Source organism: Vombatus ursinus, unplaced genomic scaffold (genome assembly GCF_900497805.2).
Source record: "Vombatus ursinus unplaced genomic scaffold, bare-nosed wombat genome assembly UNPS02014802.1, whole genome shotgun sequence".
NCBI lineage: Eukaryota > Metazoa > Chordata > Mammalia > Diprotodontia > Vombatidae > Vombatus > Vombatus ursinus.
The window spans coordinates 15,798,952-15,819,329 of NW_020954580.1; the positions used below are offsets into that span (position 1 = coordinate 15,798,952).

Below are 20,378 nucleotides of genomic sequence, written 5' to 3' on the forward strand. Positions count from 1 at the left end.
TTTCTCAGAGGTGGAAGCAGAATGAAATGGCTAAAACTAACACTACATCATCACAGTCACAAATATTAAAATCACTCAAAAATTGACTGCTTCATTTATTTACTTGAGTTACATGGTTTCACCATAGCTAGACAGAATCAAGAGGCCATTAGTGAATTACCTACAATTAACACATCAACAGATTCAGTACTGAACAAAAATCATATGCACCATCTATCTAGGTATCTGTCATATTGGGAAGAAAAGTTCAAGAAAAAAGGCATTCCAACAAATAGCATCTATCAATTGAAAAGGTTTCCACCTCTATTCCAGTTTGTAATTTGCAGCATTTATTTGAGCTACTCCTTCTTTCCCATTTCCTTCATCACTACCTTGATGCATTTTTCCTTACTTCATGAAGACTACACCAGTTTCCTAGCTGGTTTTCCTTCCTATTGAGTACAAATTGCTCCAATGTATTCTATACTCTGCAGCTAAAATAATATTCCAAGCTTAAGAATTTCTAGTGGCTCTCTACTATTCTGCTCAAATTCTTCATCCTGGGTCCTTCAGGGCCTTTCTTACTGCTTCTCCTCCCTTTTCATTCCTTTCTTTCAGAGATCTTTCTAGATCTCATTCTAATGAGCCTTGCATACAATTTGCTAATTCCTACTTCTATCTCTTGAACATAGCCTCACTCACCTTGTGAAGTAATTTGATTCTCCCATCTATTTCACGCAAGTCCTTGAAAACAATTTGAAGTCCTTCAGGAGTCTTTTCCAATTTTTTTTTTCTCATCTAAACTCAATTACCAACAGGTTGTCATTCCCTCAGTTTTTAAAATGCATAGTTTCTCTTAACTGGCAAGTAGCAGTTCTCCCATTCATCCTTTCCTTCTTAGTCCCACATTGATCATCTCAATTAGTTCTCTTATTCCTCATGCCTGATGTATTGTTCCTCTGATGCCAGTCTTCCTCCTCCAAACTAACCTGTACACCCCCAACTCTGTCACTTTGCACATGCTTTTCTGTCTTCAATATCTTCCCTCTATCTGCACTTAACTGAAATTCTACTCACATTCTGTGTTCAGATGCCATGCATTGTGTAATGCCATACCTAATCACCCCAGTAAAAAGAGACATCTTGCTTCTTCTGCTCTCCTATTATATTCAGATTATGCTATTCATATAATTATTACCCCAGACTGGACTTTTATCATGGTTACTCATGTTCATGTTTTATCTGGGAGAGGCATCAAGATATAGTAATTAGGGCAGTAGACTTGGGGTTAGGAAGACATGGGTTTAAATACTGCTTTAGAAACTGACTAATCTGGTGGATCTGGATGAGCCAATTTGCTCATCTGAGACTCAGTTTTCTTATATATGATTTAAGGGCTTGTACTCAATGGTCTTTAGGGCCCTGTATTAGGACTCTATGATTCTATGATCTCTTCTAGTAGACAATAAGCTCCCTGGGAGCAGGGAATATATCTTGTTCATGGCTTAGCACTAAGCAGGTAGATGCTCAAAAACTGTGGAATGAATGGGAAGATGCTCTGTAGGGGCTCCTTTGTGTGTATGTGTGTGTGTGTGTGTGTGTGTGTATGTGTTCTTTCTCTCTATCTGGAGTGTAACTGAAGAAGAGTAGAGTTTTTCACCTTCCTTTTCCTCTGTATTTTCCCCACATTACCAAGTATAGTGCTTCATACCCAGAAAGCACTCAATAAATTCTAGTGACTGTTCTAATAACTACAGAGAATAGTATCTTATAGGTATAGGATAATTTTCAGGAGAAGCAAATTCTCTTTCTATTGCATGCCTGGGGTTTGTTTAATTTTTTTTAGAACAGCACCTATGCAAGTTACTATACAAGCAACTGAGTACTAATTATCAAAGGCACATGGGCACTGAAATAATAATAGTATGAATAATAGCTCAAAATTACACAGCACTTTAAGGTTGGCATACCACTTTACATATATTATTTCATTTGATCTCATTTGAAATTCAGATGGGGCTGCAATCTAGTAATTATTCTAGACTTATCTGTTATGGTTATAGGTGTGGATTGTCACTAAAGCAGCTGTTAATAATATTTTTATTAATAGTAACAGCAATAAAAGTTATTTGAGACTTTATGGAATCAATGTTTCAACAGGCTAGATAAAAAATGACTTAAATTTGGAAATATACCACCCTGAATTTGAATCACAGAATAATGAAATATATAAAATAATTGTACCAAGATATTGTACTTTACATTTTTTTTTAAATTTCGGAGCAGCATTTTAGTGGGGCTCAGGGATGGAAATGGTTCCCCCCTACTTATGGGCAAGAAAGCAACATGATTGACAGATCTCAGCCACTCAGTGAACTCATTATTAATGTAGATTATCCAGTATGAATTTTAGTAGCATATCATATTCTTCCCACCTCAGCAATTTTGGAAAAGGAATGGAACTTTCAGCTCACATAGTATTATTTAATCCTTGGAAATTAATAAAGTTATCATTGATTTAAAAATATCTTTTGGCTTTTAAATACATCATTTTAACATAACTTTTATTACTCCATAATTTTAGGTTCATGATTTATTTGATTATTTTACTTCTACTCTTAAAGTTTGAGTGATTCTATAAGAAACTACAAATTACTAATATACACTTCTGTCATTCTATTGTTTGTTGACATGTTAGGTAACATCTAAGAACATGATCAACATCATTAGGCTTTGGAAGTATTTTAAAATGGAAAAATTATTGTTACATCAGGATTTTTTTATTGTGATTCTTACCTAAGAGTAGAGGAAAGATGTCACAAAAATTACAAAAAAATATGAGAGACAAATAGATTTGGAATTTACTTTTTTCCCCCTAAAATAGTCATACAAAAACTCTTGAGTTTCTACAATTTTGACCTTAGTAAAAGGGGATGGATGTGAATAGTGACTAGATTTTCGAGAAGTCACACTTAAATAACTCAACTATTAAATATAAAATGAAGTTGAAATAGTTAACAAAGAAGAAATAAAAAATATAGTTATAGTCAGCTTATCTTATGAAAATAGTTTCTCTTTTCCTTCATAACTTATCTCCTTTTTCATTTTCCACTCCCTGAAATAATAATTTATAATTATTTATATTTATATTTCAAACTCATTAACAGCAAAAAAAAAAGTGCTGCCTAAGTCCTTTTTAGATAAAAATTGATTTCAAATCAGAAATCAAGGTGGGAGAAAGAAGAGCCTCTAGTTACCTGCTGTTTCCCTTTCAGCTGAGGTGAGTTCTCCATTAATTCCATTCTCTTTGGTTCTTGAATAGGTACCCTGTTGCCCATGATCTCCATAGCCACCCTCTTCTTCCTCTCTGTATGGAAATCCATTGGCACTCCGGACTATTCCATCTCCTGCTCCAGCTTGTTCCTTAAGCTCAGGTGAATGTGGGTGGGAAGATGCCTCTGCCAGTGGGCTTGATGTCCAGTGAGGTGCTTTAGCTTCATCTTTCCGGTCATCTGCCATTCTTCTCTCCCTTGTGACCTCTCCTGTAATTAGAATAGGCTAAAATATCAGCTATCATCTCAGCAGTACTCCAGGTTTTATGTTACTAGTCCTACCATAGAATGTATCTCTAATGAGTAAAATTAGGAAATTACAGAACACTAATAGCTAATGAAACAAAGTTATCTCCATCAGTATCAACCAGCATACAGACATATGCTAAATATTATCTACTGTATTAAAATACATATGTGTCATCCTTCATTTCAAAAAACTTGTTTTTTTAATTGATTTTCAGAATTAAAAAAATTGATAAAGTTGAGCATTACTTTTTTTTTTTTTAACAATCTGATGCCTTGAACATAGAGCTGTTCAATGCAGAGTATAATTAGATTATGACATCTACTGGTGAAATGTAATATTGTAACCTAGCTCTATTAGACATTTTAAATATTCTGACAAAAGAACAATTGCAACTAAATTCTGTAGCTTCTGAACTTCCTAGAGAACCTGTATATGGGGTTTGTAAGAGATAGATGGGGAAATGCTAGGGTGTGAAAATTGGTTCAAAAGTATTTTCAATAACATATCTCCCAGTATGCTACAGGGCGGATTACAATCTGAAAGCCTTCTTTTGAAAAATATTTCAACTCATCTTAATGTTGGATTTGTGTGTGACTTCATCAATATCTTTACAATGGAAATAAACAGAAAAATAGATTTAATTCTATGGGAATTATTTAGTAACCAATCTCACTGAAAGTCATCAGAGACTGAGATGTAATCTTGCTAATATTCTATATAGTGTTGTACAATTTAGGGTTAGAAGGGGTCTCAAGAAGTCATCAGGTTCCATCCTCTATCTTCAAAGAGATAGTATTAACTATGTGCAAAGCTCAAATCTAGGGGCTAAGGACACAGTGCTCAAAAAGAAATAGTGCTTGATTTGCAAATTTAATGGGCTTTAATAAAGGATGTACATAGGCATGTGCAATATAAAGAAGAATGTACTAAGTGCAAAAGAATATGCCAAACCCATTCCTATGAACAGCACAAGGAATCAGATATAGTTTCCAGTATTATTACATAGAACTGAACCCTAGAGAAGCTAAATGATTTGCCAAAGGTCACACAACAAGTATGTAGTTAAGTAGAGATATGAAAGCGGTTATCATCCTTCCTAGTACAGTGATTTTTCTATGTTCAAAACATTAACAGCATATATGATGCTGCCTTTTAATTCATTTACTACCACTTATCCATCCACCCAATTAGCTGTCAAATCATGTCAATACTATCATGGCGATATTTCTTCTATCTGTTTCCTCCTTTCTCCTCTACTCTCACAATTTCAGACCCTCATAATCTCTTTCTAAGAATACTTTAACAGCTTCCTGACTGGCTTTTCTGCCTCCGGTTTATTCCTTCTTCAATTCATCTTTTACACTGATGTCTGAACAATATTCCCAATACATCATTCTGCTCATGTTAATTCCCTTCTTGCAAATCTTCAATGGTTCCCTATCACCTACCAAGTAAGAATAAATTTCTTATTTTAGAATTTAAAACCATACATAATCTGTCTTCATCCTAACTTCCCATAATATCCCAAAATGCCCCTCTTCAAAAAGTTACTATTCCAGCCACATTGCATCAATCACTGTCTTCTTTTCTGACTTTGCCCTTTGGTTAAACCATTCGCCATACCTGAAATGACCTCCCCCTTCCTTTATGCCTGATGAAATGCTTCTTTTTCTTCAAGGCCCACCACAGTTGCCTATATCCACCATGAAATCTTCACATTGCTCCAATTGTAAGTAATCTATTTGTCCTCAAATTTCTTATAGAAGTCTCATCTGGACCTTTCTTTTGTACTTATCTCAGTCTTTGTGGTATTATAGAGAGCTATTTGTGTGTGTATGTGTGTGTGTGAGTGTGTGTGTGTGTGTGTGTATAATATATATATATGTATATATATAAAATCGTACTTCCTATTAGATTGTAAGTTTCTTGAGGACAGGTACTATGTTTTATTTTATTTTCTATACATAAACTCCTAACAAAAATTCCTGCAAAAGGTAGATGCTTAATATACGGTTGTTGAATTGAATTTAATGGTGCTTGTATGCTAAGTTTAAGTTTGGATATTCAAAGGTCATGAAAAGATTTATTCCCCTTTGAAAAGCCCTGAACTTGCAATGTGACAATAATGTCACCAGGTGGCAGTAGTGCCTCAGTCAGAATTACTTTCAATTCAATTCAAATTCTATTAGATTTTAAAAATATTTATTAAACTTTCAAAAATACAATGAGGAAAATATCAATTCCAACAAGGAATATCAAGTAAGGCTTCATGGTGGAGTTAGCATATAAGCTGAAATTTAAAGGATGGCAAGGTTTTCAACTGGCTGAGATGGATAGGAAAGGCATTCCAGGAGTACAGGATATACAGTATAGTTTGGGTGGCATCTAGAGCCTGTAGTGACCAGTAATATGAAATAAAGTAAAATAGGTAGAGCTGCACCAGATCACAAAGGTCACTGCATACCAAGTTAAGGAGTTGGAACTTTGGTGGGTAATACAGAATGGTTGAAAGCTTTTTAAGCAGAGAAAGAATCCCAAATCAGACCAATATATAAGAAACGTCATCACTCGAGTCATAGATATTCATGGGAGATGGAGATGATAAACATTTTCCCCCCTTTAAAAATCTGATATTAAATCTTTATTAAAATAGATGATCTTAATACTTCTAAACTGTGTATTTAAAAATCAAAGAGTCTCGCAGAATTTCAGAGGTTGAAGAGGCCTCAAGACCAACTAGTTCATTCTGTATCTGAATAAGACTCCTCTCTACAACATACCAGACATGTTGTCATACTGCTTTTGATTGATGAGATACAGAAGACAGAGAAAACCATTATACCAACCCCTGGAAGCAGTCCATTATGTACTGGAATAGTTCTAATGTTAGGAGCATTGCACTGAGTCTACATTTATGTCTTTGTAACTTCTACACATGGCTCCTGGTTCTTCTGCCTGGGTCCAGGAAGAACTAATCTAATTTCACTTCTATATGACAACCTTTGAAATATTCAGAGACAGCTCCTATATAACCCCTAAATCTTCTCTTTTTCAAGCAAAAGGACTCCCGCTATTTTCAATCAATTTATTAGGTATAAAATCTATCAATAATCAATTTATTAGGTATAAAATTTATACCTAAAATTAAACACTGCACACTCACTACATGTGGTCTGGCCAGGACAGATAACAGTGAAACTATCACCTCCTTAGTCTTAGGTACTATGCTATCTCTCTTAGTGTAATCCAAGATAACATCAGAGTTCTTGATTGCCATATTAAACAACTGACCCATATTAAGCTTCCAGGAAAAATTATTAAATTCCAAATTGTTTTTCAGATAAATTGCAATCTAGTCATACTTCCTCATCTTATACTCATGAAATTGCTATCTAGCCACACACCAAAGTATAAAGTTATTAAAATTCCAAATTATTTTTCAAATGAATTGTGATTTTAGCCACACTTCCCCATCTTATATTCATGAGATTAATTTTTTGAACCATAATAAAACATTTTACATTTATCTCTTTTATCTTATTAGATAATTTTATCTTATTAGTTTCAGCCTGATGTTGTAACTTGGCAATTATCTCTGGGGTTCATGACTGTGCTACCTATCTCTCTGAACTTCAGGATATCTTCAAGTTTTTTAAGCATACCATCCATGCCTTTATCCAAGACAAATATATAAATATGAAACAGGAAGGGACCAAACAATAATCAATGGGGCACTCCATTTGAGAGCTCCTTACAGAAGACACTGAAACATTAATGACCACTCTTTGAGTACTGTCATTCAAACAGTTCAAAATCTAACCAATGTACTATCATTTAACCCACATATCACTGTTCTATGGGAATAGCATAAGAAACTTTATCAAATGCCTTTCTAAAATCTAGGGAAACTCTTGGTTCAGAATTCTCTCATCCTAATGGATATGAAACAGATTATTAAGGAAAATGAAGTAGAAAGATGAATTCTATACATTTTCCATGAATGCTTACCTGATATCAATTGATGCTTAACTGAATTTTGGTTTTATCCTTAACTCCTTCTCTTTTATGCCTAAGACAAACAGATACTTCATATGAATAAGTGGATGGATGGATGAATTAATGAATTAAAACACTAACTATATGCAGGCACTGTGCTATATCTGAAGATACAAATACAAGTAAGAAAAAGAATTCCTGACCTCAATAGGGGGAAAATAACACATAGAGATTTGTAAAGGGAGAGAGTGGTAGACAGGGTCAAAACACAATGGCATAGTTTAGAGCCGGCCTTATTCTGGTGCCCTTATTCTAAGAAAAATAAGTTGATAGAAGTCAAAGTCTGAGTTCTGATGGGAAGAGGAAGAGGAGGAGGAAAATCAGAATTATAGTGGCATAGTGTGGAACTGACCTAGATTCCAGGCAATAAAAGGTGAAAGTTCATATATTAGAGCACATGACCACATTTTAATATCTGACAGGGCCTGGATTTGAATTGAATTAATTTGATGACAATATGTAAGCTTATCTATAATTTACCTCCCTTAGCAACAGGTTCACATATAGAATTAGGTAAATTTCCTATCATTCTGCCATACCATACCAAAAACTTTTCAAAAAGGCCCTCAATTTCTATTTAGGAAATTCAGGAAGGATTTTATACACACACACACACACACACACACACACACACACACACACACACACACACACACAAACACACACACATATGTACACATACATATGTATATACACACACATATAATACATATGTATATGTATATATATGTAAAGTAGCTTGAACAATAGATCTATCCTTTTGTAAAGGTGTTGGAGATTTTTCTTATATGCTCTCCTGTCTATTCGAATTGATTGCAGTCTCCTTGAGGCAGGGATAATGTTTTCTATTGATATTACGCATACAGTAGGTTCTACTTAAATGTCTGTTGGACAGCACCTTTACAAAAGGTACCCTTTGAAAAGAAGTGTCTGTGACATCACAATAAGAAATGATCCACACCTTGTAAACTGCTAAAATCATTTGCTTACCATGGGCTCTAGTCTATTAATTGCGTAGGACATAGAAAGTGTTTACTTGGTTGGCAATTTTGAGAGCACAAACACTAGAGAATCAAGATCATATCTAGACATTTACATATCTTCAGTTGCATTTTCTCAGAATTGAATTCCCTTTTATTTTTCTTTATTTTCTCTTCTTAATTCTCATAGTTAAAAACTACAAACATCCATTCATTAGTTTAATTAAAAAGTATTATTGCAAAGAAAATTGTACACTAGTTGATTTGGGGACAATGCATTTAAAGACTACTAACAATTGAAGCATTTAAGGAATAATGTTCTTCAACCTATGCTTTGAAATGTTCTTCCTTTCCACAGCTTCAAGTATTAAGTAGAAGGATAGGGAATCAGATATTCCATTGTGTGTGCTCAAAAAGAACCTTTCCCTATGAAGAATGAGGACATTTAATGCCACGAATGAAAACATTATTAGGGATTATTCAACCTTAAAGGCAAGACTCAGGTGAGGTAAATGGTTTGCTTCTGATATTGTACAAATATGCCTTCATTCATTCAAGAAGCATTTCATGTCTCTTATGTGACAGACATTGGGTTCACTGCTGGGGACAGAAAAAATGCAAATTAGTTTCAAATGAGGAGAAGGATGGACATAATAATCAAACCTATTCCCTTTTCTGGGACAATCCATATTTTTAAAATGTACATTAGGAATGTCATATATATTTTATTTCCTTCTCAAGTTTTCTCTACTTGGTTAAAAGAGATTATATAATAGTACTGCTAATTGCCAGTCAGGACAGCTTCAAACAAATTATGGTGATTCTATTACAGCAGGAAAAGAAATACAGAGGGCAGGGAAGAGAAAGTAAAAATAGAGAGCGGTGGGAAGGAAAAGGAGATGATAAGACACATAGAGACGGACAGGCAATTCGAAAAGGCAAAAGATTTGAGGACAAAGGTAAACCATGAACAAAGCTTCCAAAAAATTCCTGTGAGATTTTAATAAAGTCCTCTAATTCCTTGGGCTTTCCATTAGAAATGAAAATGGGAAGAAGTATATTCATGACTGAAAAGCAGTCATTTGAACCCAAACTCTTACTCTGATTTGCTACAGCTTTTTACTTAGAGAACTGGATCAGTTTAATTGAAAAGTCAGCTTTCTACAGGGCAACAATTTGTTGTGTGTATCACGTAAATACCGTAAATGGAAAAATGGCACTTGAATAAATGTATGTTTTGCTGACTTTGCTTTGTAATTACATTTTTACAGCTTTTCCACATTCATCACTACCACTATAATTACTGAGGATTTTTCTATTACATTCCTTTTTAAAAATTCCATTTAAAAATGAGAAAAACATTTCAAGATAGCTTAAGTTCCAATTCTCCTTGGATCCCAGAGTTACAGGAATGACTCCTATGAACTGCTAAGGTGTTGGCCATCTAGCCTGCCTATATGATATATGCCATGTCTCTTAGCCTTCCTACTTTTATATTTTGAGGTCAGGGAAGGTATCATATGGCTATAGTCAACGTATTGCCTGAACCAAAATTGGTATTCATATGGTGGAAAAGGATGTTCTCATTAAAATTATACTTCATTACTGGAATTATGCTTCACTTCTTCTAGAGTTAGAAATGAGCACAGAGATGACTAGTCCAATTTCTTCATTTTGCATGAGGTTAAGTGCTTACCCAAGGTCACACAAGTAGCACGTGGAAGGGCCAGCACTTGAACCTGAGTCCTCTGACTTTAAATTTTGCATTCTTCCTACCCCATGATAGTGGATCTCCTCATAATTCTCTTCCTTGTCTTCCTCCTCCTCCTCATTATTGCAATTACAGTTACTACTATCATCATCACCACTATCTTCCTCGATATTTTACCACATAGAGCTGCTGCCCAGCATGTCTTGGGTTTCCCATGATTCCCTACTGGCCATCTACTCACCTCTAGATTACTTTATTTTTCTGAAATTGTCTGTGTCTTTGGAAATTGCCTATAGCACCTAGAAATAGCTCCTATGGTGCTTGCAATATATTTTATCAATTACTTGAGTTGATTTATCAATCAATATTTGTTAAGTACCTACCACATGCCAGGTACTGTACTAAAAGAGCTAAATAGTCTCATTTTAAAACAATGTATTGTCCCAGAAAAGAGAATAGGTTTGATTATTATTGCCATCCTTCTCCCCATTTGGAGTTTAAATAAGATAGGATTTCAACATATCAGTTTTCAGGTAAGAAGGGGAAGAAGCTGAGAAAGGTGCACCTGACTGACAACACATGGATACATCAGAGGCCATGAAAGCTATGCTGTCATTCACCCCTTCCTTTCTCCATTCCCCTCCTCCTAACACACACACACACACACACACACAAACACACACACACACACAGAGTCAAGGAAGATATTGTCCAAAGGAAACCAAGCTGTCTTGCTCGATTGGCAAACCAGTCAGCAATCAATCAATAAGTATGTCATTCTTAGGGACTGGGGGATATATTCAACCGTTGTATTCATTTTTATCCCCTAAACTGAAGCTGGGCCTTGTTGAGTTTCATTGTCTGGAAACTAAGAAAAATGTGAACACCATTGGAATAGCAAAAACAGAGAAATAAACAACCAACCTTCACTCAAAAAGAATAATGAAACAAGGTCAGCTTCTTTCAAATAACACAAAATGGCTTACAGTATTTTATGCATTTTTACTCAAATTCACTGAGCTCAGAAATGTACAAGAATATTAAACGTCAATAACAACATTTTGTCTAAAGAATTTTGTTAGAATGTTGCTTATCATAAGTACTACTTAACATAAGCTTTTGTCTCCAAACTTCTGCAGCAAGTCTTAGAAAAAAATTAAGAAAAGGAAAGAAGGAAAATGGGGTCATTGAAGTATTTTTTTTAAATGAAAAGAGATTATTATGAGAAAGTTCAGAAGGAAATGCAGAAAAGCAGGATATCTGTGAAAGTTAACATATTGAATTTATTATGTACTTTGAAAAATATCAGTGTGTTTAAAACGTAAATTGCATATGGGAGATTTTCTTTTTTTGGGGGGTTGTGAAGCTCATAATTAAAAAAAAAGATTTAAAAAAACCCTTTCTCTTTTTTGAGGATATGCAAGCCCTCTTTCCTCTAGAACATTAAAGATCTAAGGGGTATTACTTTGGCATCATAAGTTCTGCTAAGGTATTATATTAGTTAATTTTTTGTTTCTGATGCTAATGTCCCTCCATTAAAATCCTATTTTGAAGCCAAATGGTAGTAGTAGGATATGATCTTAGCTTCTCCAAGACTACACCAGCCAACTATAAGCTATAGAAGGACATCCTCCTCTGCTTCTAGGTTCCAACAACATTTCCAACAAAATGGATAAATTTCTAGTAAAAGTTCATCAATGAATCTGATGTCTGTTGTTTGAGGACCAGCCTGATTAAGTCTAGAGAAGCTTACTATTAGCTTGGCCATAAAGTGATAAATTTTTCATTCACAAAAATTCTTTAAGATAATTTATTAAGTTGGAGAGAGATTTCATTTGTTATTGGATTGGGGATGCCCATAGCAATGAAATCATGGATCTCTAAATATTGAAGTAAAAGTCAACATTTCATATATGGTCAAGCTAGACATATTATGGAATTAAGCTGTTCCAAGATGCATACCTGAATCAGGTCACAAAAACACCAAAAGAGTAACAAATCTGCAGCTCAATGTTGCCAAAGAGCTTTACTGTAGGCCAAGAATCTTGAAGGTCTCATCCAAAAGATCGACACACAAAAACCTACATTGTTCCTCATATACCACTTTGGAGGATATGATGAAAGAACATTTTGATATACTTCTAGAAGTATAGAGAAAGTGTATCCAGTTGATTTATCTGTCTTGTGTTTGTCAGAAAAGCATACCCTCAACATGTCCAAAGCAGTGTTACTCTTACTTTAATTTGTGAAAATAAAAGTTTCTGCAATTACAGTCCACTTTTCCTTTCATTCCACTGAAGGTTTTAGTTTTATAATTTGAGCTCTCCATATATTAGTTTCTTTTTTGTGTGTGTAAAAAGGAGACATATATATGTATTATATAGGCATAACGATGTTGGTGAATTGTATACAGTATATTCTAAAATAAAAGCAACTGGATTCCTACAATTGAAAAATATTTAGTGTCCCAGACAGACATAAAGTAATTTAACCTGTTAAGTTATTAAAAACAAAGTACATTCAAGAATGATTTGAATCAGTTAAATTCCATATGATTAATATAGAGCTACAAGGTACAATGGGAAGAATTCTAGATTTTTAATGAGAAGACATGGGTCCAAATTCTGGCTTTGTCACTTTCTACTTGTATGACCTTGGTGAACTCAATTCTCCAATCTGAGCCTTAGTTTTCTTATCTGTAAGATGAGGGGGGATGTGCTAGGTATGTAAGGGACTAAAGTCCCTTCAGGTTCTAAATCTAAATCTATGATCCTTTAATTAATTTTCCCCAAACCCACTGCATACATTTATTTCTAACATTTTATTTTTAGTTTTGTTTCTTTTGAGATAATTATATAACATAGCAGGATCATTCACACAATACTTCTGATGGCAGTGTTATCCACCACATATACACATGTGTCCAGGAAGACTGACAGAGTATACACACATTTTTCCATACTAGATGTACATCAAAGTTTGCCTAATTTCTTTTGGGTGGCTATACACGTACAATCATATTAAACATATTTCCACATTAGTCATGTTGTGAAAGAAGAATCAGAACAAAAGGGAAATACAGTGGGAAAGAAAAAAACAGAGAGAAAATAATATGCTTTGATCTGCATTCAGAATCCACAGTTCTTTCTCTGGATGAGGATAGCATTTTCCATCATGAGTCTTTTGGAAATGTCTTAGATCATTGTATTACTGAGAAGAGCTGGGTCTTTCAAAGTTGATCATCACACAATGTTGCTGTTACTGTGTACAATGTTCTCCTGGCTCTACTCACTTCACTCAGCATCAGTTCCCGTCTTTCCAGGTTTTTCTAGACTCTACCTGCTCATCATTTCTTATAGCACAATAGTATTTCATTGCATTCATACACCACAACTTGTTCAGCCATTCCCCAATTGATGGGGGTCCCCTCAATTTCCAATTCTTTGCTACCACAAAAAGAGCTGCTATAAATATTTTTGCACATGTGGGTCTTTTCCCATTTTTTATTATCTCTTTGGGATACAGACCTAGTGGTGGTATTGCTGGAACAAAGGGTTATGTACAGTTTGATTGCCCTTTGGGCATAGTTCCAAATTACTCTCCAGAATGGCTGGATCAGTTTACCACTCCACTAACAATGCATTAGTTTTTGAAAAATTTGGTTAATTTTTGTAGACTTTTTAAATGCACAGCAGACTTTTGTGGAAATGTATGATTTCTACTAGGATAAGATACAATATTATTGAGTTTTTTTAAAAAGCCATTCTTCATTGTATTTTCTGTATTTGTTGCTGTTAATATGATCAAAGGGATTAGAGCCAGAAGAGCCCTTATATATTATTTAGTGTAACTCCCACATTTTACAGATGAGGAAACTAAAGCCTAGAGCAATTAAATATTTTGCCTAAATTCGCAAAGCAAGTAAATAGGTTTGAGTTGGGATCAGACCCAAATCTGTTGACTCAGAATCATTTCATTATACCATGCTCTCTCAAAAGTAAGACAAGGAACTCCGAAAGACTTACTGTACCAAAGATAATCAAACAGCATGCTTCTGTAGACTTACTCTAAGAGTTATGACCCTTACACTGGCAAGGTGTGTTAAAAACAGATGGTTCTCACCTGGAAATCCATCGTTTATTAAGAGAGTCAGATTGTTACCATACTATAATCTTACTAGAAAGAATACCATCTTTCCTACTGTCAGGAAGGAAGAAATAGGTAAGTATGTTTCTCCACCTTAGAATCTCACTTAAAAAGCAATTTCCCTAGACGTGTATCCTAAGGTCTGGCAGCCACAGAGAAATGAAGCATAGCTGTCACATTTCTTCCAAAAAATTTTAAAAAGGGGAGAAATAAAAGCTTATGGCAAACAAAGCTCAAGAACGAGCAGTACTGACATTTCTCCTGCCTCTTGGTTTTGCTTCTAAGAAATGCAGATGACGGGCCCATTACACCACAAAAATTACCTACTTATTCTTTTTTATTTACTTAGTTACAGGTGGTTACTACAATCTGCCACCTCCTTGCCTTCCACAACCCTGAGCTTAATGTATGAACAACATTCACACAGGCAAAATGTACAGTACTGAAATATAATAATAATCTACAAAACAACCCAAGGGGAGGATAATTCAGTAATATGATTTAAAAGCTCTTGTACTGAAAAAAAGACAAACATAGGAATTCAAAAAGCTCATAGGATTGTGGTTTGTCCTTGTTCTCAAAGAGGACCATGATATCAAGAAGACGATGTCATGACTTGCAAGTGAATTGGATTTAAGTGAGGCAGGGCTGTCCAAAGTCACCAGCCTCACCTTCTCCTCTAGAGCCATCTGGGGCCATTGGCAAGATATGGATCAGAACAACTGGAGATAGCCCAGGATGCAGTGAGAGACCTTACCTTTTTTAAACTAAGGTCTTTAACAGCACAGCATTAGGGCTGTTTAAGAAGTGAGCCAAGGAATGGACCCTTTAATCCCCCCCCACCCCCCAAAAAAAATCAAACTAGGAAGGGAAGACCTTCAGGGTTTCTGGCCAAAAGAGAAACAATTGCTATTTACATTCACTCTGAACCATGAAGAACTAAGCAATTACCATTAACTGATCCTTGGTTAGAGACCTATTGTTGGCAAATCAATGAGAGCCAGAATGAACTGGGTTTAAGGCATGGTCTTTAAGAAAGAAATCTGGCCAGTAAGCCACAAGATATCTAGGTATGTTTCAGCCTTCAAAACTTACCTTCCTTTGGGCAGAGGACCTTTAAGTAAGGGCATAGATTGACCATCTGACTCATGCCCCCTCCATCTTTTATATTGCAGATGAGGAAATTGAGGCCCAGAGAATGATTTGCCCACATGCCACACAAACAGCAAATAAGCCTAACTGTGATAGAAACTTAGTTCTTATGATTATAAATTTATTGCTCTTTCCATTCCCCCATGATGCCCCTGCATCTGTTACTAGTTTAGTGGATATCATTAGCTTAGTGCAATATGACAGACAGGACTTAAAAATTTTTACTGAGATCTCAAATGGCTCTCAAGACTGCAAAGGTCTAATATCCTAGCTCAAGTTCTAATTCAAAGTAAAAAAAATAATACACACACACATACATATATTTAACATTGCAGCATAACCCACTGTAGTGTAGAATATGGTATATGTGAAATAGAAAACATTGATTTTTAAGCCAAAATCATTAATTCCATCTCAGACATTGTTCAGGCTTCAAGAACTGTAAAAGATTATTTAGTCTCCCTTACCTTCAGGCAAGAATACATCTAATCATAAAAAATAGTGGAAAGCAATAGAAGGGCAGAATGAAATTCAAAGAGAATTAATCAGGTTTCCAGAGCAGTGGTTTCCAAAGGGAGTGTTGTGTACACCAGGGTCCAAGGCATGACATATAAATGTGGCATGACCCTAAGAAGTATATGATCAACCAATCAGAGCTTGGGAAGATGAGTTACATGTTACATGTCACTCCCTCACTCACTAAACTCCAGTGACTTCCTCTTAACTCTAGGCAGGGATGGGGAGCCTGGGGCCTCAAAGCTACATGTGGCCTTCCAAGTCCTCAAGTGCGGCCCTTTGACTGAATCCAAACTTCACAGAACAAATCCCCTTAATAAAAGGATTTGTTCTGTAAAACTTGGACTCAGTCAAAAGGCTGCACACAAGGACCCAGAAGGTCACACGTGGCTTCAAGGCCATAGGTTCTGCACCCCTACATAGGGTCAAATATTATTTAGTCTTTATCTTATTCTTTTTATGTAAGTCTTACAAAGTATATTATTATACTAATATAATAGTATATAGATATAATACATAAATAGTAAATATACAATTATTAATAATGGGTGTTCTAAAACTATTTACTGATAGGGGAGCACAATCAAAAAAGTTTGAAGATCCTTACTATAGAGCAGTAGTTATCAAATTGTGGTATCAAAAACACTAGGGATTCCTTGAAACCTTTTCAGGAGCTTTGTGAGATCAAAACAACTTTTCATAATAATACTAAGATGTTTTCATTTCTCATATGGTAAATATTGATAAATATAATCCACATAAAAAATTGCTCTGGTGGGCAGTAGGTTCTTAATAATTTTGAAGAGTGTAAAAGCACAGGGGCCCAAGACCAAAACTTTTGAGAATGGCTGCTCTCAAGAAAAAGGAAAAAGAAGGCTGAAGTATTGATTCAACTGGATCACCTGGCAATTCTGAAACAAACACAAACAAACAGCTGCTTTACTTTGTGTCTAGTATGAAAAGGAGGCTTCTAGTGACACAAGCAATAAGCTATAGCCCATCAGAGAGAAAGACGACCACTAGTCTTCAGATTTTCCCTGTAGCGAGGCAGGAGTAGCCACACTGTGGCCTTGGGAAACAACAACAATAACAAACGACAACCACAACCACAACCACAACTATAACAACCACAACAATGCAGCAGCAGTAATAAGCAGAACACCTGCTCTCTCAGTCTGTGAATATTTTTCTAAGGGGTATCAAAATGTGTTCTATAGTGGAATGAGGGTAGGGTGATCCTTTATCTACATTTTCTGCTTCATTTAGGATACCGAGGTGCTCACAGGCAGCTCCTAAGATGCAAGTACTGAGGACTTATGCCAGAAGGGCACTTAACAAATCTCAAGCTGGGTACAATTTTCTCCTCCCCTTAATCCATCTTTTTTTTTTCTTCTTCTTTCCCCCATTGGACAGAAGGGAGAAAAGAAGTCTTTAGGTGGCACAAGGAGAGAAAGGTTTCTTGCAGATTTTTATGGAATGAGTAAAACCCAAGTGTCAAATTTAATATATTGTTAATTGAATGATTTGTCTGAAAATGGCATTAGACAGAAAGGCACTTGTCTTAAAAATTTCCATAGTCACAATAGCTCAGCTTTTCTCTTATGCTTTACTATTAAACTCCAGGAATGAGAAATACCCAAGCCCAGTCAGCCATCACTAGAGAACATTTCATGGTATACAATATATCTGAAAAAGAAAATTTAGGATGATAAAATATTACAAAATTCAAAGGAAAAATGAGCTAGTTGCTAAACACGTATAATTCTATATTTATAATGAATTTGACATAGAGTATGTTTCTAGGGAATGTTCTGCCCAGCAGGGTCAGCTAATGGACCATTTTTACTCAATAAAAACATTGGAATCATAATGTCCCGGGACTTCACAGCTGGGGGAAACAGTAAAAAGAGTCATGGGTTATGGTTGTATACATATGTACAACATCTTTCCTATAAGAACTTTCAGTAACAACTTATTATTTTTCATACCCTTTCTATGAAGTCAAAGGTAACCATTTTATTCTGTGATTAGTTGAATTACACATGGCTCTGGGGATTCTTCAGTCTTAGCAGGTCAGAATCATGCAGTGTTAAGCACATAGCAGGCTGTCAAATAATTACCCTTAATGGATTGACAATAGTCATGACCTTGTCTATTTTTAATAGAAATTTTGATAACTTTTTACTTTTATTGATACCAAAAGAAAGTAAAATATTAGAGTTTCAAATGTTTTGTGTTCCCAATGTTGTTTTCAAAAGGATAACTGAAAGCTGAAATTATGCAAAAAAAAGTGACTAAAATGTCCTTACTCTTCGATACAGAAATTCCACTGCTAAGTATATACCCCAAAGAAGTTAAAGACAAGAGGGTTCCATGTACACCAAAATATTCACAGCAGTAGTTTTGGAGGCAGTAATGAAATGGATGGAAAGTAGATGCCCATTCAATGAGAAATGACTAAACAAGTTGTGATATGTGCATGTAATGTAAGGTTTTTCTGCCCTATGAAATGATAAATATAAAGAATTCAGAAAATCAGGGGAAGGAAGATCTATATAAGCAGAGGCAGAGCAAAGTAAGCAGAACTAGGAAAATAGTATATATAACTAATAGATACTAAGGTAATATGAAAGAACTAGGTAATTTGAAAGAAAAATAACAAAAGCTGAATATAATTGTAATGGTCAAGGTTAGTTCCAGAGAAAAGATAAGAAAACATCTCTCTCTCTCTCTCTGTCCCTCTCTCTCTTCCATTCTCTCTCTCTCTCTCCCTATCTCATAGAGATACATGACCAAAATTACAAAACACTGTATATACTGTCAAAATCTGTTAATGTGTTCATTAATTTTGTCTAAAACTACTTTTTTAAAAAAAATCTTTTGTTATTCCTTGTTAAAAGGGAAGACTAATTACTTAGTAGGAGATAGGGATACATTCAGAAATTCATATGACCTAAAAACACAAGATAGCAATACTTTTTTTTTCAATTAAAGGATAACAATGTATCAGGAAGGAGTCTCTCCCTTGCCAGAGGCAATAAATCATAATAAATTTCCATAGCACTTAAAGGTTGACAGAGCACACTCCTCACAAAAGAAAGGGTAGAGGCAGCATAAGCATTATTATTGTTCCCATTGTACAGATGGGGAAACTGAGGCTCAGAAAGACCAAGTGATTTACCCATGATCTTGCAATTTTTGAGCATCAGAATCAGCAATGAAACCCAGATCTGCTGACTCCAAGGCCAGTGCTTTTTCAACTACTCTGTATTATTAGCATGAACAAAGTAGGTGCAGGCACCCTGCACTGTTGGAGTCAACAGTGTGACGTGGCAGCTAAAAAGCTGCTGATCAGACTCTTCAGCACTGGCAGAGAAATAGAATGGTGGATCAATGGAATAGATTAGGTATACAAGACACAGTAGTCAATGACTATAGTAATCTACTGTTTGATAAACCCAAAGACTCCAACTTCTGGAAAGAACTCACTATCTGACAAAAACTGCTGGAAAAATTGAAAAAGAGTATGGTAGAAACTAGATCTAGACCAACATCTCACACCGTACACCAAGATAAGGTCAAAATGGGTACATGATTTAGACACGAAGGGTGACACCATAAGCAAATTAGGAGAGCAATGAATAGTTCACCTGTCAGATCTGTGGAGAAGGAAACAATTTGTGACCAAACAACAGATAGAGAACATTATGAAATGCAAAATGGATAATTTCAATTACATTAAATTAAAAAGGTTTTGCTCAAACAAAACCAGCACAATCAAGATTAGAAGGAAAGCATAAAGATGGGAAACGATTTTTACAGCAAGTGTCTCTGATAAGGGCCTCATTTCTCAAACTGAGTCAAATTCATAAAAATACAAGTCATTCTGCAATTGATAAATGGTCAAAAGATATGAACACACAGTTTTCAGATGAAGAAATCAAAACTATCTGTAGGTATATGAAGAAGTGCTCTAAATCACTTTTGATTAGAGAAATGCAACTTAAAACAACTTTGAGGTACTCACCTCTCACCTATCAAATTGGCTAATATGATAGAAAAGGAAAAGGATAAATGTTGGAGAAGACGTGTGGAAACTGAAACACTAATGCATTGTTGGTGGAATTGTGAACTGATCCAAATATTCTGAAGAGAAATTTGGACTATGCCCAAAGGGCAATCAAGCTGTGTATGTTCTTTGATCCAGCAATATCACACTAAGTCTGTATCCCAAAGAGATCATAAAAAACACATGT

The 20,378-nt window shown here is 35.2% G+C and overlaps 1 protein-coding gene across 3 annotated transcripts in view; it reads right to left on the reverse strand.

Annotated features, from left to right (window-relative positions):
• The window catches only part of MAP2 (microtubule associated protein 2), a 376,564-nt gene that overhangs the window by 95,965 nt on the left and 260,221 nt on the right, over positions 1–20,378 (reverse strand). For all 3 annotated transcript variants that reach the window (XM_027873756.1, XM_027873755.1, XM_027873754.1), the window contains exon 6: positions 3,237–3,521. In XM_027873756.1, coding sequence (XP_027729557.1) covers positions 3,237–3,498 — 262 coding nt within the window. In that variant the 5' untranslated portion in view covers positions 3,499–3,521. The remainder of the gene's footprint in view (positions 1–3,236; positions 3,522–20,378) is intronic.